At 35.1% G+C, this 18,699-nt stretch overlaps 1 protein-coding gene across 5 annotated transcripts in view; it reads right to left on the bottom strand.

Moving 5' to 3' along the window:
• The window catches only part of GRHL1 (grainyhead like transcription factor 1), a 78,914-nt gene that overhangs the window by 10,219 nt on the left and 49,996 nt on the right, over positions 1-18,699 (bottom strand). For 3 of the 5 annotated variants that reach the window (XM_074288119.1, XM_074288115.1, XM_074288116.1), the window contains exons 10-13: positions 8,866-8,953; positions 6,141-6,280; positions 5,619-5,656; positions 1,709-1,800 (exon numbers count right to left, since the gene is read on the bottom strand). In XM_074288119.1, the coding sequence (XP_074144220.1) occupies positions 1,709-1,800; positions 5,619-5,656; positions 6,141-6,280; positions 8,866-8,953 (358 nt within the window). The remainder of the gene's footprint in view (positions 1-1,708; positions 1,801-5,618; positions 5,657-6,140; positions 6,281-8,865; positions 8,954-18,699) is intronic. The other 2 variants (XM_074288118.1, XM_074288117.1) reach the window with 1 other exon arrangement.

Below are 18,699 nucleotides of genomic sequence, written 5' to 3'. Positions count from 1 at the left end.
TTTGTCTTGATTTCTCACTTGCTTCCATCCCATCTCTTTATTATTTTATTTTTAATTAATTAATTAGTTTGTTTATTTATTTATTATTTTTTATCACTTATGATTCTTCACGATCTCACCTGAGGTTTTCTTTCCAAAGATAATGGAGTGGTTTGCCATTTCTTCTGTAACTTATTTTACAGATTAGGATCTGAGGCAGAAAAGGATAAGTGACTTGCCCAGGATCACACATAAGTGTCTGAGGCCAGTGTTGAACTCAGGCAGATGAGTTGTTCTGGCCAGGTTTAGTGCTCTATCCTCTGCACCACTTAGCAAACTCCACCTTCTATTATATTATTATATATGTTTCATTTCCTCTAACAGACTATAAACCCCTTAAGAGCAGGGCTTTGCTTTTTTTTTTTTTTCTTTTTGTTTTTGTTTTTACCTCTAGGGTGTACCTAGTGTCTTACATAAAGAAAGAAACTAACTTTGTTGAATGAATAATTCAAACAGGTAGTTTGAATTTGAGGCTACTGAGCTAGTTGATTCTCTTTAAGTTCCTTTTAGCTCTGAGTTTGCATAATTCTCCATTTTCATATCTTACATATATAACATTCCTAAGCCTTTCAGTTTTTTCTTCTTTAATGTATGTTGGTTGTAGTAGTGAATATGTTCTGTTTTAATTTTAGCCCATAAATTATTCTTTTCACTCTTCTTATCCACTGTTTTGCCTTAGAATTATACAGTAAGTTTTTTATGTTTTTCCCACAAAAATTATTTTTAAAAAGAGAAAAGTGTCACTATTTAAGGATTAAAAATATAAAGTGTGCGTACATTCATGGATGCCCTTTCCTGTAATCACACATAAAACTTCTGAAAGATGGGGAGAGAGGGGAAAAGAAAGTGCTAATAAATGTAGGGAAATTTCTAATCTTGGCATTCCCTTTTTCCCTAATTAACCTAAAATGATAAAGCATTGAAATAAGTGTCCCAGTCCTGTGATTATCCCCTACTGGAATTACAGCAGTGGAACAGCTAAGCTAGTTCCACCACACTTGCATAATCAGATGGATCTGAAGCAAAAATTTAATTACTGTTGGCTAATCTCACTATCAACATTTCACCTGAATGAAGAATAACATTCTTCTCTGCAGGGCTTTAACTTAACTAATATTTTATAACACCCCTTCCCATGACTGTGTCAGCAGAGGCAATGATTTAGTATCTTTGGAGCTCTCACAGTGCTCAATCTTGTTTTGTGCAGGCCATCTGGCTTGTTAAGCTTATGCTTTACTATAAAATGTTCATTCTTAAATATCAATGGAACTTGTAGAAAAAACAAGGTTATGACTTAATGTCTGCCTTCAGGGAGACCTCTTTTCTTCTCAGTAATAAATCCACTGCTGCACTACAAGATATTTTGGCTAGCAAGCCAAATTTCAGTTTGATATGCTCAGAAGAATCTATAAAGGACAGCTCCAGGTTCAAGGAGATGGAAAGTGTGGTAAATGTTCCTATTGTGTCTGTGGCATTCTTTGTTATTATTATAATTCAAACATCAATGGGATCTTCAAGTCACATGCTAAGACTTAAGGTACCATAAAAATTCAAGCTATCATTCTCCTCAGAGAATGACAAAAGGGATCTATAACATTAACATATAAATCAGTTGGCTAAATCTCTCTTCTGAAATAAAATATCTACCACACAAATAGAGCAAACAAACCTCTCTTTGGTTCCTCTATCCTGGTCAGTTTAGCAGGAGGTGTATTAGTAAAGTCATCTTCAGTTCCATATGGTCCCCTTTTCATGTTAGATCTGAAATTAAACCAAATTATATTGTTAATGGTCTTATCAATAAAACAATTATCAATAACGAATACTTAGCTTGTGCAAAGCATTGTAGCAAGAAATTTGGTTCCTGAATTCAATGATCTTAGGAAAATAAGATTTATATATGTAGAAAGATAACCAATATCAGAGAATAAATGATGAGTGCCAAATGAGTTGTATAGAAAAATATTAACACAATAATAAAAATTTAGATCTGGAAGAGATTGTAAAGTCTCTTGAAGTTTTACCCCAGATGAATCTAGTCTTTTCCTCCATTTTACAGATCAGAAAACTGAGGCAGAACACCCAAATTCATTCAGTTGTTTAGTGACAATGCTGGGGCTAGATCCCATATACCCAGACAATGAGCCCAAAGCCTTTTATTATAACAAAGCACGCACTTCCCTAAAAGAAACAGATAACTTCTATGTGCAATGGTCAGTGGAGATTTCTTAGAGAAGGCAGAATTTCAGTTGGACTTTGAAAGATAGACATTTACCTAGGAGGAAAAGCCATTGTAGGCAAGGGAAAGGGCAAAAAGAAAGGCTAAGGTGCCAGGTGCTTGGGCAGGAGGGAGTGACACAACACTACTGGAACAGAGAGTTCAGATTGGGTTAGAACCAGTTTCAATAGAGAGCACGGGGTTTGGAGTCAGAGGACCTAAGATCACATAGCCTAGCTCGACCTCCTGTGTGACTTCAGGGTCATTCAGCTTCTCAGGGCTCAACTCTTCAACTATAAAATATCAGGGTTGGACCAGATAACCGCTAAGATCTCTTCCATCTCTAAATCTATGATTCTATGAGTTTAAAGCTAGAAATATAGGTGGAGGATAGACCGTAAGGAGCCTTGAGTGGCAAATTAGAAAATTTGGCTTTTATCCTCTTAATGGAGAGCCCTTGAAGGTTTTCAAAAAAGAGTAGTCATCAGAGTATCCAAGGCCAGGAGACAGAATGGGATGCTCTGAGGTGCTAAGGCTACACTAAGATGGCAGCAAAGGGGAAAGGAAGGTAGGGAAGGGATACAGCAAAAATATACTAGATGATCACGTACAGGTAGTGAGAAGGAAGAAGACAAAAAAACCCTCAAGTTTTGGGTTTGGGAAACAGATAAAGACTGCCGCTTTTAGGGATAGGAGGGAAGTACGTTTCATCTAGACTCAAACTCATCCAAAGAACTGGAGACAGGAGAAACTTGAAGTAGGGAGATCAATTAACAGAACATTGAAATTTCAAAAGAGAGGTAATGACAAGTTGAACCAGAGTAGTGGCTATGTGAACAGAGAAAAAGTGATAGATTTAAAAGTTGCAAACTAAGTAACTAAAAGGATGGCTGAGCCCTGGCAGAGGTAGAGAAATTCAGAAGTAGGGTAGATCTGAAGGGAGAGAGAGAGAGAGAGTTTTTAGATATTTAGAGCTTGAAATATTTACTTTAGAATGTCCCATAGACAGTTGTAATGAGAGACTGGAGCACAAGAAAAATGAGGGCTGGAAATATCAATCTAAGAGTCATCAGCAAAGGGGATAATTAAATCCATATGGGTTGATAAGGTTATCAAGTAAGACAATGTAGAACAAAGAGAAGAGAAATAGGACTAGTATACCCACAATTAGGATTTATGATACGGATGATAATCCATAGAAAAAGACCAAGAAGAAGCAGTAAGAAGGCAGGAGAAGAGCCAAGAAAAAGCAATGTTTTAAAACCTAAAGAGAAGAAAGCATGTGGAAGAAAGTGGTCCAAAGTACAGCTGTATGGAGGCCTTCAACATTTCTGTGTGAGGCCTGAACCAAACTAATTTGGAAATAAATTCACAAAATAAATAAAAATACAATAAAATATTTTTAATGTGACATTTAAAAAGTAAGTCACTATGCAGTCTACATACATCTGCAAGAAAATTATGTACACATTAGTGGACCCTACTTCTTTTTGAGTTAGACATCAATGATCTAGTATGTCCAACATTGTAGATAGGTGAAAAAAAAGATAAAAATGGAGAAAATGCTCTAAGGTTTGGCAATTAATAGGTCATTGATGATTTTTGGAAAAGGCTGTTTCCATGGGGTGATAATGTTGGTGTTTAGAAACAACTGAGAGAAAGTACAGACAATGAATTGTATATATAATTATTTTAAGGAGAGTTTGCCAAGAAATGGAGGAACAACTAGGCATAACAGCATGGTAGAATATAATGAAGCGTTTAAGGATTGGGGAGAATTATATGTGCTTGCAGGCACCAGGGAGAGATAAAGAGATCGAGATGATGGCTGAAGTCACAGGAGATGAACTAGAGCTCAAAATAACCTTAGAAGCCATCTAATCCAATTCCTTTTTTGTTATATATGAGCAAACAGACTCAGAGAGATGAAATGACGTTTCTGAAGTCACACAACTAATTAGCCATCATACTTGAAAATCAAACCCACATTTTTGACTTCTTAGTGTCTATGCCTTCTAAATGAAGAAAGAAAAATGGGGAGCCAAAAATTGATGATTAGAAAAAATCCATGTTGATAAGAGTATAAGAAGGAAGAAATACCAGTAAAGGAAACAAGATTTGAGAGAAAAAGGAAAACCTGAATAATGTGCATTGTGGAAGCCAAGAAAGGGATCTGAACAAAAGGGTAGTCAACAACATTGAATGTTGCCAAGATGTTAAGGAGAATCACGACTAAGAAAGAGCCCTACTAATTTATAAAATTTTTATTTTACAAATAAAATTGGTTTATTTTGGCTTCAGTTAAGTAAATCAGAAGAGCAATGGAAGACGGGCACTGAAGAATCAAGTTTTGGATAATAAACTCATTAGGGAAAAGTTTGGCAATGAAAGGAAAGAGGAAAAAACACAATAGAAAGAGAAACATGGAATGAATATTCTACTGTACTCCATCCCCAATAGCACATTTTCTCTACCAAAGAATAATAGATTTTAAAAAGTTCAGAGAAAGTCTAATGTTCTAATCCAACTGTGCAGTTGTTATTCCAGTAATAAAGACATCATATTCTTTACAATAATAATTTTTAAAATCACTAAAACTTTTTTGTATTTGTATAATAACCTATGCTATATGCTTTCATTTCTTCCCAGCATCAGAACATTTAAATTACAATTGTGTGTATCATGTGTGTTTTTTTGTGTTTTTTTTGTTTTTGTTTTTTTTTGTAAATAGTGCTGGTCAAAAGGGCATTCATTATAACTGGGCTCATTGAGTAGGGTGGCAAGGAGCAGATGCATTGGAAAAAATTAAGCTCAAGTCCAAAGGCAGAAGTTTGTTTGGGAAGAGCAAGGGAAAAACCAGGAGAAAGGGAACAATTCCCAAATGTTCTAGACTTGGCTCCACAGAACCAGAAAGTATTGATTGCTCAGCAATAAATGGTGTCAGAAGTTTCTGGTTCTCCAGTTTTCCTTATAGATTAGCCATTTCAGGAATGAAGAGTACTTGAGGTATAAAATTCTGGTTAAAAATAACTTTTCTATTATATTGGGGGAAAATCAAATGTAGCCTGAGACTTAAAGCTTATATGCCTATGATTAGATAATTAGCAACAAGAAAGGCTATCATCTTGGATATCTGTATGTTCTGCATTCTCAAAGTTGTTTGTATTCAAAATGGTAGGATAAAGCTGTTCATAGACAGTAGAAAGAGCACTGAATTTGGAATCAAAAGATTTGAGTAAATCGCTTTGCCTTTCTGGGACTTGATTTCCTCATCTATAAAATGAGGAGACTGAAATAAATAATCTCAATGATACTAATTCTAAAGTATATAATCTTAATAATATTGAAAAACAAAGCTTACCCTTCACCTTCCATCTCCTCTGAGGCAATAGGAAGAACCTTTAGAAAAAATAAAATAGGTTGTTTTAAAATACTCTCAAAATATGCATTTTAAATGGAGTTTTATTAAACCAAAATGTAAATAGTTCTGGATTTCTGACCCAATGGAATCAAATTTCATTTGATCTGCTCTCTCCAAACCATATGCTTATGGACCTCATCTCCATTTGCAGCCTTTTCCAAATATTTAATTAGAAACCAAATGTGATGATATATGATCATTTAAAATTAAGCTAGACACAAATCAAATGAAATGCACCCTGACTTTCTAAGAAAGATTATTTTTGAGGATGTCATATTAGTTCTATTTAACATTTTTGAAGGTCTAACTCTTAAAAAGGAGTCAAATTCCTTTTAGTTTCAGTTTCTACTTAAATATGAATATAATGGACTAGAAAATTACTGTACAACTTATAACAACATTGAAAGCATAAATAACAGAATTAAACAACATCCTAAGGCCCCTAGAAGACTTGTTACCCACATGAGCCCCACGTTGAAGGTTGGCAAAGTGCACATCAGGAATAAAGAGAACAGGCTGAGTGTCAAGGTCAATAAAGGGCTTGAAGATTGTGATGTCCATTCTTTTGTGGGATGGAAGCAGAGGCACTTTAACATCAAGACCTGAAGTAGAATAGGTGGAAGAAACAAATTTTAATAGAAAATGTCGTACCAGGATGTACACTATATAATATTCTGTATCACTTATAAGAAAAAAAGAGTTATGTTATCCCACTTTTCATATTTAACTTGTGGCATAAGTTTTAGTTTTGAGGACTAAGACAAAGCGGTTTATATATAAGGGAATGTACCATATCTAAAATCTAAACCAAAAATGTAACTTTTATCAAAGTTAAAAGAAAAAAAATAGAAACAACAAAAGAAAACACAGACTAAGCATCCTTCCTTATTTCTGATCTGAAAGTTAATTAAAAATTGTTATAAATTTCTGAAAATAAGACAGAAAAAGCCTTTAACCTCAGCTGGCCTGTGGCTCTGCACCTTAAAAATAAACCAAATGCAAAAAAGAGCAACAAGTTTTTCTTCCTGCTTCAAAAATGTTAAAAATAGACTAACCACTGCTACAATCCTAGCCACCCACAAAGGCATTCTCTAAAGTTCTATTAGGAACCTTCAATGAGGAGTGGTAATTAGAAAATCTTCAAGTAATGACTGCTCAAAATAAAAATACTTAAATGCTTAAAAACACACACACTGGCATGGAAAACAACAATGAGAAAGCAACCCCTTCCCATAGGTAGATAAAAAGTTGTGTGAAATTAAAAACTAGTTGTATAAAACAAATGGAAGAGAAAGCATAAAGTCCTATCCCACTCTCCAGAGGCTCTTCCAAATTTTTGCATTCTTTTTCAAAACTCTCATGGCTTCCAGCCTCCCAACTTCTGAGCTAAGAACTCGACACTCTGTGGTCCTGACACTATAGATCACACTCTAGTCTTTGATATTCTCCTATCTCTCACTTTTCCAAACACTCCTCTTTTCTGATTTTCCTACCTATCCCTCCATCATGTCTTTGCTGGATCTTCAGTCAGTTCACAAAGTTCTGTCCTGGGCCCTCTTCTCTTCTCCTGCTATGTTACTTCAAAGGATTAAATTATCATCTCAATACTGATAATTCTCAAATCTGTGTATCCTCCCCTCCTCACTCCCTACAATCTCTCTGGCAAACCTCTAGTTTCACATCTCCAATTGCTTATTGGACATCTTAATCTGGATGTCCTGTACACATTTTAAGCTCAACATGTCCAAAAATGAACTCATTCTTTCCCTAAAACTTCTCTTCCAAACTTCCTTGTTACTATTGAAGACACTCCCTTTCTCCCAGTACCTTAGGCTCATAATAACCTAGATGCCATCCTCAATTCCTCCTTCTTTCTCAAACCCTAAATCTCATATGTTGCCAAGATCTGTTCATTTCACTATTGAAACATCTCTTAAATGTATCCCTTTCTCTCTTGCCATACTGCCACCATCCTACTATAAAGTCTCATCTTCTGATTCTTGGACTATAACTTAGTATTTGTTCTGCTTGTTGCAAATCTCTCCCCACTCAAGTCCATCCTTCATTCAGCTATCAAAGAGATTTTTGTAAAACATAAGTCCCACAGCACACAGACACAGACACATACACCCCTCCAATGGTTTTCTATCACCTCCAAGACAAAATATAAAATCCTTTATAATCTAGCTCTCACTACCTTTCTAGCCTTATACTTAATACCAGCCTCTCTCTACCATGTACTATTTGATCCATTGTAAGTGACTTCCTTGATGTTCTCCAAACAAGACGCTTCATCTTTCAGCTCCAGACATTATCCCCCATACCTAGAATGCTCTCCCTCCTCATCTCTATCTAATGGCCTCCTTCAAATACCAATTAAATTCCACCTTTTTACAGGAAGCCTTTCCCCATCCTTCTTACTTCCAGTGACTTCCTGGTGTTAATTATTTTCTATGGATCCTCTATAAAACTTTTTCATACATACTTGCCAGCATATTGTCTTCCCCACCAGATTGTGAGCTCTGCAAGAGCAGAGCTGTCTTTTGTATCTGTATCTCCAATACTTACCTTAAAATAGTGCCTAGTACATAGTATTCTCTTAATAAATGTTCTATTTGTGACTGATGTGAATCAGAATAGCTAAGCTTTAGCCTTGACACTAACTTTGTGACTCCAGCAATTGAATAAGCACTTGGGCTTCAGTTGTTTAATTTTGGAAATGGGATAACAGCACATGAATTATTACTGTTGTAAGAAAAGTGTTTTGTGAAACATTAAAATACTACTTAAAATGAGCTAATAATATTGCTATCATTATTATTACCTATGAAATGCCCAAGCAGAACAACTGTGGAACCTACAGGTGTCAGCACATAAAAATTTCTATGAAGAGTTAAGAAACTTTTTAAAGTTGTTTAAAAAATAAAAATATGTGCATATGCTGAAAAAAAAAAACAACTATGCACACATCTGTATGTATGTAGCTTTTCTGTGTTTCCCAGTCAAGTTGCTGATGCCTCAGTTTCCTAATCTGGAAAAGGAAGCAGTTTACAACATCACTTGTTTCTTGACCAGAAAAACCACCCACAATTGTGTTGTCATTTGTTTTTGAGGGGCTGATAACTGTAGCCACGGTTCTGCCTGGGAAATGAAGTCTTAAACTTTTAGTGGAAACGTTTCTACTTACAGGCATTCAACTGGGAGCTGGGGTCAGTACACTTGCCTTTTCTTTTGCTTTGTTTTCGCTCTTCATCCCTGATCTTCCGTTCAGCTCCCTGTCAGAGAAGATAAAAGATGTTATTGTCTGTCTAGTCTTCTCAAAAAAGATCTAACTTTATTTTTAACAAAGGAAAATGCAATTCCCTCTTCGAAGAGTAGTGTCACCATGTGACCTATTCTTGGAACCTAAAAATTTATTTTATTAGAAAATAGTCCATTAAAGCTTTCAAATTTGTTTATAAAGAAAACAATACTTCTGATCAACAGTAGATCTTCCAATATTATCACATTCAGTCAAAATTAGAGACTTCAAAGCCATTTATATTGATCTGAAATCTGCCATCTAGTAATCCATGGACTTTGATTCAGCTCTCTGAGCTGGTTTCTATAAAATGAAGGGAGCAGAACATATACAAGATAATCTTTTTTACTTCTTAATCATATGATCCTAAACCCAGAATAAATATAGTCCCTTCCACATGAGAATCCATTAAGTTTTGAAGACAGTTATTTCTTTCTTTATTCTTTTGAAGCCTCCTAACTTCTAGTCAATGTCTTTCTCAAATTTTTCCCACTTTCTTCGATTGTATGGCATTTACAGATCCCTCATCATCCTGGTGATTTTCTTTAATCCTATTTAGTTTTTTAGGATAACTCTTTAAAGGATACCTAGACCTGATTGTGATTCTCAAAATATAATATGATTTTTTGAAAAGAACAGTGAGATTTCCCTCCTTGTCCTTTATATGTATATCTTTTCATCTCTGCCTACTTGTTCACTTTCTAAACATTTAAAGTGACTGTTACCCAAGAGATTGTTATGCAGTGACTTTGCCAGTATCACTGAGGCTTGGTATGACTACAGTATGGCAGAGTAAAAGTATTATTTTCAAAAGGAACAGATTACATAAAAAAGGGTAATGGAATAGCATCAAGAAATGGTAGTGATCTGACAATATTTAGTAAGAGTTATAATTAATAGCTATGTCCTTGACAAAACAATTTCATTATTGTTAATGTACCTGATAGTATTATTAAAATAGTATAGCTAAAAACAAAAAAAAAAAGAGCTGTCTCTTCAAAGACCATAATTTGATCATATTTACTTTCATAAAGCTAGAAGCACCCCAAATATGTTCATCAATAAGTGAATGGTTAAGTAAACTATGGTACATGTGTGTAATGGAATACTATAAAAGAAATTAAAATTGACAAATATGACAAATCCAAAAGAAATCTGAAAAGATAAAATAATGCCAAGTGAAAAACAAAGTAGAACCAGAAGAATACAGCATACATTATAATCATCTGAGGAAAAATGAAAAGATCAAATAATGCAAAGTGGGAGGAAAAAAGTTACATCAAAAGAATGGAACATACACTATTATCACTGAGGAAAAGTAAATGAAATGAATGAACAAAGAATGCTGATAAAGTCTTCGAAGGAAAACTAAAAAGTATCACAATATGTTGTATGTTGAAATTAATTTAAATGTAAATGTAGTTTTTAAATTGATGTTTAGTGTTGTTTTTAATTAATTATTTAATATTTTAAAAAAGAATTTATACTACCCTGAGAATATCCACAAACAAAAGAGGAACATTTATATAGTAAAGTCAGAAAAGACAGACGAGACATTGATATAGGTGTATACTGTCTTATTAGGAGGAGTATATTTAAGAGCACTTGACCACAAAGAGGAAATGAATTCCTGAAGAAGATCATAAGGCAGGTAAAAAAGTACATGATAGAAATGGAAAACTGATGGAGCTTTTTTTTTCCCCACAAAAAAACAAAACAAACAAACAAAACCACCAGAAGAAATGTACAGAAAACAATGAGAAGTGCCATTCTAGATAAGATTCTGACCAAGAACCTAAAAACACAATTGGTATCTGAAGGGAAAAATGGTCATTATGTCTTAACCCAGAAATGATCTTAAATGCTAGATTCGGGAGAGAAAGAATTTCAAGGAGGTTAAAAAAAAGATAAATAGAATCATATTTTCGAAGATGCTATAAAAGTCTGCTTGTGGGGTAGTTAGGTGATACAGTGGATAGAACACCAGTCCTGGAATCAGAAGAACCTGAGTTCAAATCTGGCCTCAGATACTTACTAGCTGTGTGACTCTGGACAAGTCATTTATTCCTGATTGCCTAAAAAAATAAAATAAAAGTCTGCTCAAGAAGGGATAGAATATTCCCCAGAAACAGAAACACATAACAAAGAAAGAAAAGGTGAAATGAGTAGGATTAAATAATTCCTAATGTCCTACAATGCTGTGATTCTGATATGATTAAAATTCCTTATTCAATACTTCCCCTTTCATTTAAATAACATCTTTTTCTCCTTCTCTAGCCTTCTCTTGGAGAAAATAAAGGAGAGATATACACAAGTTTGCACTTTCATCACATGTTCCTATACCCATATTATAAGTTTATTGTTATTATTTTCCCATAGGAGTTAAATTTATAATTGGAGATTGTATTCCTAATCAAAAATATGGCATCAAATAGATCACAGAAATAATGTGTCTTGAAAACAGATAAACCCCTGTAATTATTTAGAATAGTAAAATTATAAACTAAGCTCTACAGGATGGTTATAAATGTACAGAATCTGATTATCAAAGGTAGAAAGGAAACTTAGAAAACTATCTCATCCAACATTTTTATTTTACAGAATTAGAAAAGGAAGTAGTATAGAGAACAACTTGTCTAAGAAAGTTAGTATCACAGCTACTATATGTATACACACATTCACAATCTTTTCCTCCCAAATTTTTTTCTTTAATGATAAATCTGATCTATAATTAATATGTTCTTCAAGATACTTAAAAATAGTGCTTGTCCTTTTGGAATTTATTTTTAAATAACATTATTTTAAACTTCTATTTTAGGTTTTTTTGCACCACAGGAAATCCTACATAACAAATACATTTTTTGGCAAAATAATTGGGGTTAAATAATTTGCTCGGGATCATACAGCCAATAAATATTAAGTGTCTTAGGTAGGATTTGAATTCAGGTCCTCCTGATTCTAGGGCTGGTTATGCATCTATTGTACCAGCTAGCTGCTCTATAAACACTATTTTTTTTTTCCCCCCTGAGGCTGGGGTTAAGTGACTTGCCCAGGGTCACACAGCTAGGAAGTGTTAAGTGTCTGAGACCAGATTTGAACTCCGGTCCTCTTGAATTCTATCCACTGTACCACCTAGCTGCCCCTATAAACACTATTTTTAAAAGAAAAAAAAAGAAAAAATTTGAAAAGGTCTGAAAACAGCAACTTATGCTGCACAAAAAAAAAAAAAAAAAAAAAAAAAATCTTTTCAAAAGGGAGAAAATGGAGAGAAAAAACAAGCTAACAAACACAACAACAAAATATGTGGAAATACCATGTTGTGATACACATTTAGTTCCTATAGTCTGCTCTCTGGATGCAGATAGTTCTCTTTATCACAAGTCTATTGGAATTGGCCTGAATCACCTCATTGTGGAAAAGAGCTAAGTCTATCAGAGTTGATCATCACATAATCTTATTGTTGCCATGTACAATGTTCTATTGTTTACTTTAAACATAAGCAATTTAAAGGGACTCAAATTTTCTTTCTCAAAAAAAAATTTGTGAATTTTAAATTAATTTCTTCTTTTTGTCTAGATAAATTTCCCTGAACTAATCAGCTTCATTAGAAACTATCAAACTGACCTAACAATTGCTCTCAACAACTAAAAAATAGCTTGTGTTTTCCTACTTGGCCACTAGATTCCACATTAGCAAATGAGTCAAGTGTTTTGAAGAGCAGATTAAAAGTAGTGAAAATTCAAATGCAGGTAAATCTGTATTTGATATTTGGAGTTCTAAGACAAACATCTAGTGAAATTGAAAAAAAAAGATAAGGGCTTTAATAAGTGTGATAAAATAGAAAGAAACCATTATGAAAGCTTTTTCAAAATAAAAGGTCTTCTAGGCTATGATTGTAATGGGCTATCAATGAACTGAAGAGCAATTTTTTTTTAGCCTCAGATTGGTCATGTTAAACCCAAGTCTTCCTCTTGTGACATAAAGTTAGTGTGTAAGTGATCAACAATATACTTAATGGAGGGTATGAGATCTTGAGTTCCTACTATGGGAGCTCTTATCAGGGATGCTTTGAGACAGGATTCTTGATTAGATATCAGTTGTCCTAGATGACCTTTGCATAGCTTCTGGTCCAGAGATTTTATGATAGGAGACCCCAGACTTAAAAAGTCATAGATATTATCTCTTTCAAACCATTTTGCCCAAGGTCATACAAGTAGTGAAAGGAGACTAAGCCAGGACTTGATTAATTATACCCTCCAAAAAAGGCAGTTCACCTTAGGACATTTTCATACCCACATTTAATTATCATACTGTCTAGAGAGACAGTCAATGTCTGAAATCAGTTTTAACTAATTAGACCATGTACTTAATTAGAATGGAGACAGGAGTGCTAAAAGGACTTCTAAAGCAAAAGGTGTATGTATATATATATATATATATATATATATATATATATATATATATATATGCAGAAATTAAATTCATGAATGGCCAAGTAATGAATAGAAAGAAAACAACTTCAAAAATCCAAACTACTTTGACATTTAAAGTTAAGAAAACCAAATATATTTTTAGGTAATTACTTCAGTTACCTAAAATGGCATGGCTCAAGTAATCAATGTGAGGGTCATTTTATATGCTTACAAATGAATTTTACATTAATTCAATTCAATTTTGACTCCAGGGAAAGTTCCCTGTGGTAAATGGGCTTCATTAAACATTTTCTCCCTTATGGAAGGCCAGAGAAACATATAAGCAGGGATTGCTCCTGTCAAATCTCCACTTGTTAAGGGTCCAAATTTTCTTTAGTTTCCTTTGAAATATTCATTTCTTCTCATGCAAGAACAGATTTATAATAATGATGCTCCATCCAATCAAAGTACTACATAGCTAAAAGGAATATTTTCAAAGACATAGTTTCTCTTTTTTGACTTACTAATCATCAATGAAGTAGTCTACATTAAAAAGTATATAGATATTTTAATACTACAAGAAAAACAAAATAACTCTAGAGGATGACAGAGACTCCACGTCTTCTTTGTTATTGAACACAGAGGCAGAAGACCTAAAATGTGTATTGAGTCAGCATGAACATGGGAACATGGAGAAATGGGATAATAAGCATGCACTATGAAATGAATTTATTTTCAAGAGAAGAATAAGGAGGCAGAGTGTTTCATAGAAGAAATGAGGTATAATAAAATTAACCTAAAGTAAAAAAAATTTAATTATCAATTAATGTTTACAGAGAAAATATAATGAATATTTGTTCAGTTTCTATAGGATATGAATTACATAGGAACTAAAACCAGAGCACAAAGAAATCAGAAAGGCATCTTTAAGACCGTAGAGAATATTTTCAAATTCTGTATGTGTTAACACTGGGAAAAGCATGGAAAATATAATATTTTCATTTTCATTAAGGATTTTACCTAAGACTAAAAAATTGGCATGAAACTTCTGAGAATATGATTTCATTTTTATGTTCCCTGAGTGGCTTGTAATTTCAAAGATATATTACTCTCCTTGTATAACATAAAATAGGGCATTAGGAGAGTTCCTTCCTTCCCATCCCCCCCCCACCTATCCAGTATAGTTCTCTTGATACAAATGGATCTGAGTTTCCATGAGAGATGTAAGAAAGAAAAAAAAATTTTTTTTGAAAAGTAGTTTTTACTCTTTGGGGGAAATGACACACAAAAAAAATTAAATCAATTTTGATTTAAGTCTTTTGAATGATTATTTGGCATCTTTGAGGCTGCACCTTGAATCCAGCTATTGACAAAGGACAAAATGTGAGGATTGTCAGTGTGGAAAAGGTTATGGAAAAACAAGCACACTACTGTCTTGTTATTAGAGATTTAATTAATTCCAACCATTCTGGGAAGCATTTTGGAATTAGACTAGGGAAAAACCACTATATTTTTTACCCAGGAATCCTATTTCTATTTAAGTACTTAGCAAAATGTCAAAGATAAAATAAAGGATCCCACATATATCAAAATATTTGTAGAGGCAGTTTTTGTAGTTTCAAGGAACTGAAAAATCAATTGAGAGATGGCTAAAAAATTTTGGTGTGTAAAAGAATTTTACTGTAGTTTAAGAAATAATGAAATTTAAGAATGAAAAGAAATATAAAAAATGTATGCAGTGTATGCAAATGAAGTCAGCTGAACCAAATAAACAGTATGCACAATGATTTAGTCAGTCATTTTTTACTTCTCTTGAACCTATTTGAAGATTTCTTAATACAGATACTAAAGTGATTTGCCACTTCCTTCTCCAGCTCCTTCTAGAAATGAAGAACTAAGGCAAACTAATTCAGGGTTAAGTGACTTGCCCAAAGTGACACGAGCACCTGAGGCCATATTCCAACTCAGGAAGATGAATCACCCTGACTCCAGAGCCAGCACTCTATCCACTGCACCACCTAGCGGCCCATACACAATGCCTACAATACTGTAAGGGAAAGGACAACCAAAAAAGCGAACCAGAATGCCATGTAAGTATAATGGTCAAGATCAGCTCAAAAGGAGAGAGGAAACACATCTCTCTGACTTCTCATTGGCAGTGGGGTGACGCCCCAGTGCACACTGGGCCAGGCCTGGAGTCAGCAAGAGCTGAGTTCAGATGTGACCTCAGACACTCACTGGTTGTATGACCTTGGGCAAATTGCTTAGCTTCCATTAGTGCAAATAATAACAGCATGTATCTCAAAGGGCTGTTGTGAGGAACAAATAAATATATATTTGAAAAGCCCACAGCTCAGTGCCGGGAACATAGCAAGTATTAAATAAATATTATTCTTTGCAGATATAAAGGACCATGTGCAACACCATATACATATATTGTAGACTTGGTTGATATGTTGACCTGATTTTTCCTCCCTCTTTTTAAATTCTTTCTCTCTCTCTCTGTCTCTCTCTCTCTGTTTCTCTCTCTCTGTTTCTCTCTCTCTGTCTCTGTCTCTCTGTCTCTCTCTGTCTCTCTGTCTCTCTGTCTCTCTCTCTCTCTCTCTCTCTCTCTGTCTCTCTCTCTGTCTCTCTCTCTCTCTCTCTCTCTGTCTCTCTCTCTCTCTGTGTGTCTCTCTCTCTCTGTCTCTCTGTGTGTGTCTCTCTCTGTCTCTCTCTCTGTCTCTCTCTCTCTCTGTCTCTCTCTCTCTCTGTCTCTGTCTCTGTCTCTGTCTCTCTCTCTCTCTCTCTCTCTCTCTGTCTCTCTCTGTCTCTCTCTCTCTGTTTCTCTCTCTCTGTTTCTCTCTCTCTGTCTCTGTCTCTCTCTGTCTCTCTCTGTCTCTCTCTCTCTCTGTCTCTCTCTCTCTCTGTCTCTCTCTCTCTCTCTCTCTCTCTCTGTCTCTCTCAGAAAGGGAGACAAAAGTTTTAAAAAATAAATAAATTGATAGTTGTAACAAGAAACCCAGGAGCATTGGCCATAAGGCATCACTAGAAGTAAGCCACACATTTTCTTGCATATAAAATCATCTGCAGTTTTCTTCAATAACTATAATAATTCAGTCTTAGTTAAATATCGGTAATGCTTTTTATGATTTGGGATATTGTCAAGTTCTTATTACATATGATTAAAATAAACAAATGGATTGGAAAGCAGTAAGTCTGCAATAAAACCATGTCAGTGTTCCCAAAGCCATGGGATGGTTAGGATATCTTTTTTCGCATTCCAGAATCACTATCCTCGTATTTCCAGAATAACATACACAATGAACAAAAATGCTTTCTAAATCTTGTGACTAACGTTCACTTAGAAAACTAAATTAAATTTAAAAATTAAATTTTCTTCTGTTCATTTCAATCCCTCATTCGAGCAGTATTTAGCACCTGCAAGTACAGAACACTCTGCTAGGGGCTGGAGCCATAAAAACAAAAGGAGAACAATTCTTTCTGTCAAGAATCTTTTGGTCAAACGAAGAAGACAGTATGTTCCCTTTACTGAACGTGTCTAAGACTTTACAGGGAGGAACAAAATGAATCATAGGGACTTTTGAGCAGCAGAGCACGAGCAGATAGGAGAACTCAGATGGGAGGAAAGGAGGGAAACCCCCCAGGAGCTGGGGGAAGAAGGAGACCCAAGAGAAACAGAGGTCATCCCATGCAAAGGCTGGGAGAGGGGAACCGGCCAGAGCGACTGCACCAAGGAATGTGTGGGAATGAGAGCAGCATGTGAGGGGAGCGGACAGCTGGGCAAGGATGGGGCTCAGGGAACTGTAAATGAGGCCCCTGGAGTTCACGGAGACAGATGCTCTTTAGGAAACGGGCTTTGGAAAAATGAGGAAAAGAGACTGGCCTAGGGAAGAGAACAAAATAGTTCCTGCCTTCCAAGATTATCCTTCACTAAATAAGTAAGCGGGGCAACTTGGTGGTTGGAGTCAGGAAGCTCTGCATACAATCCAGCCTCAGACACTGCTGTGTGAGCCTGGGCAGGTCATTTACCTTGTCTGCCATTGGAGAAGGAAATAGCAGACCAGTCGAGTATCTCTGCCAAGAAAACCCACGGGCCATGTGATCCACAGGGATATGCAGTCTGGCTGTGACTGGACAACCAAACACACAGAAATTAATAGAATCAAACGCATCCTGATACAATTAGAGAATGCACTCCTGTAATCACAATTGATCACACAATCACAGCATGCCACTGGGGGGAGAAAGCTGCCCCCAGGGTCAGGTAGAACTGAGGTCACTTAAGGCGGTGAGTTCTGGGCATAGACCTTGGCTTCTTATCATTCCAAGTAACTCTTTTGATTTTCTTTTGGTGAGACAATTGGGATTAAGTGACTTGCCCAGAGTCACACAGCTAGGAAGAATTAAGTGTCTGAGACCAGATTTGAGGCCAGTGCCCTAACCATTACACCATCTTGCTGACTCTCAGGTGAGTCTTTAAGATTATAAGCTGCAGAGCCCATACTCATCTACAGTAGCAGAGGGAATTTCATCACTCAGCGTTCCCTATCCTTATAAGTTTATAGGTCTGTTGCAAAATAAATATATATAGTTGTATTAGATGAGTTACAAAACAAAATACTCTCTAAGGAATGAGAAAGTAATAGAAGCATTCCCCTAATAATGATTTTGCACATCTTTTTATATGACTCTTAACAGCTTGGATTTCTGACCAAAATGCAAACTTTTAGGTGTCCACTAGAATGTAAAGTCTTTATGGGCTGGGACTTTATCACATACTTTGTATGTTCCCAGTGCTTAGCACAAAGCCTAGTATTTAGAAAGCTCTTAATAAATGCTTGTTAATTGATGGATCAATCTTTTTTACCCCTCTGAAACATCTTATATGAGGAGATTTTATCAAAAGAGAACTGCCAAAATGCCTTATAATTTTAAAACCTGGTATTTGAGATCACTTAGCCATCTAATTGTACCTCTTGAACTATTTCTTGATTAATATCTTGTAGTCTTTGAAGCAAAAACTGACGCAATTATTACACCAAATGGCAAATACTTGTTGAGAACTACAACATGCTTTTTGCTAGGCACTGTATATTTTTCCAACTTTGTAGATGGGGAAAATTGTGCTCCTCTGATTACCAGTAGGTAGGGTAAATCATTACTTTCATTATGACATTGCACACATACTATCTATGCTTCAAAAACCAGCTAAAATCTCTTGCTCCATGAAATGTTATACTTCTTTATATATCCTTATAGCACCCAGTATAATCATTTGCATATAATAGACATATACATATTTTTA

Source organism: Sminthopsis crassicaudata, chromosome 2 (assembly GCF_048593235.1).
Source record: "Sminthopsis crassicaudata isolate SCR6 chromosome 2, ASM4859323v1, whole genome shotgun sequence".
Taxonomy (NCBI): domain Eukaryota; kingdom Metazoa; phylum Chordata; class Mammalia; order Dasyuromorphia; family Dasyuridae; genus Sminthopsis; species Sminthopsis crassicaudata.
Note: the sequence above shows the minus strand (reverse complement) of the source record. Positions and strands in the feature narration are given on the sequence as shown.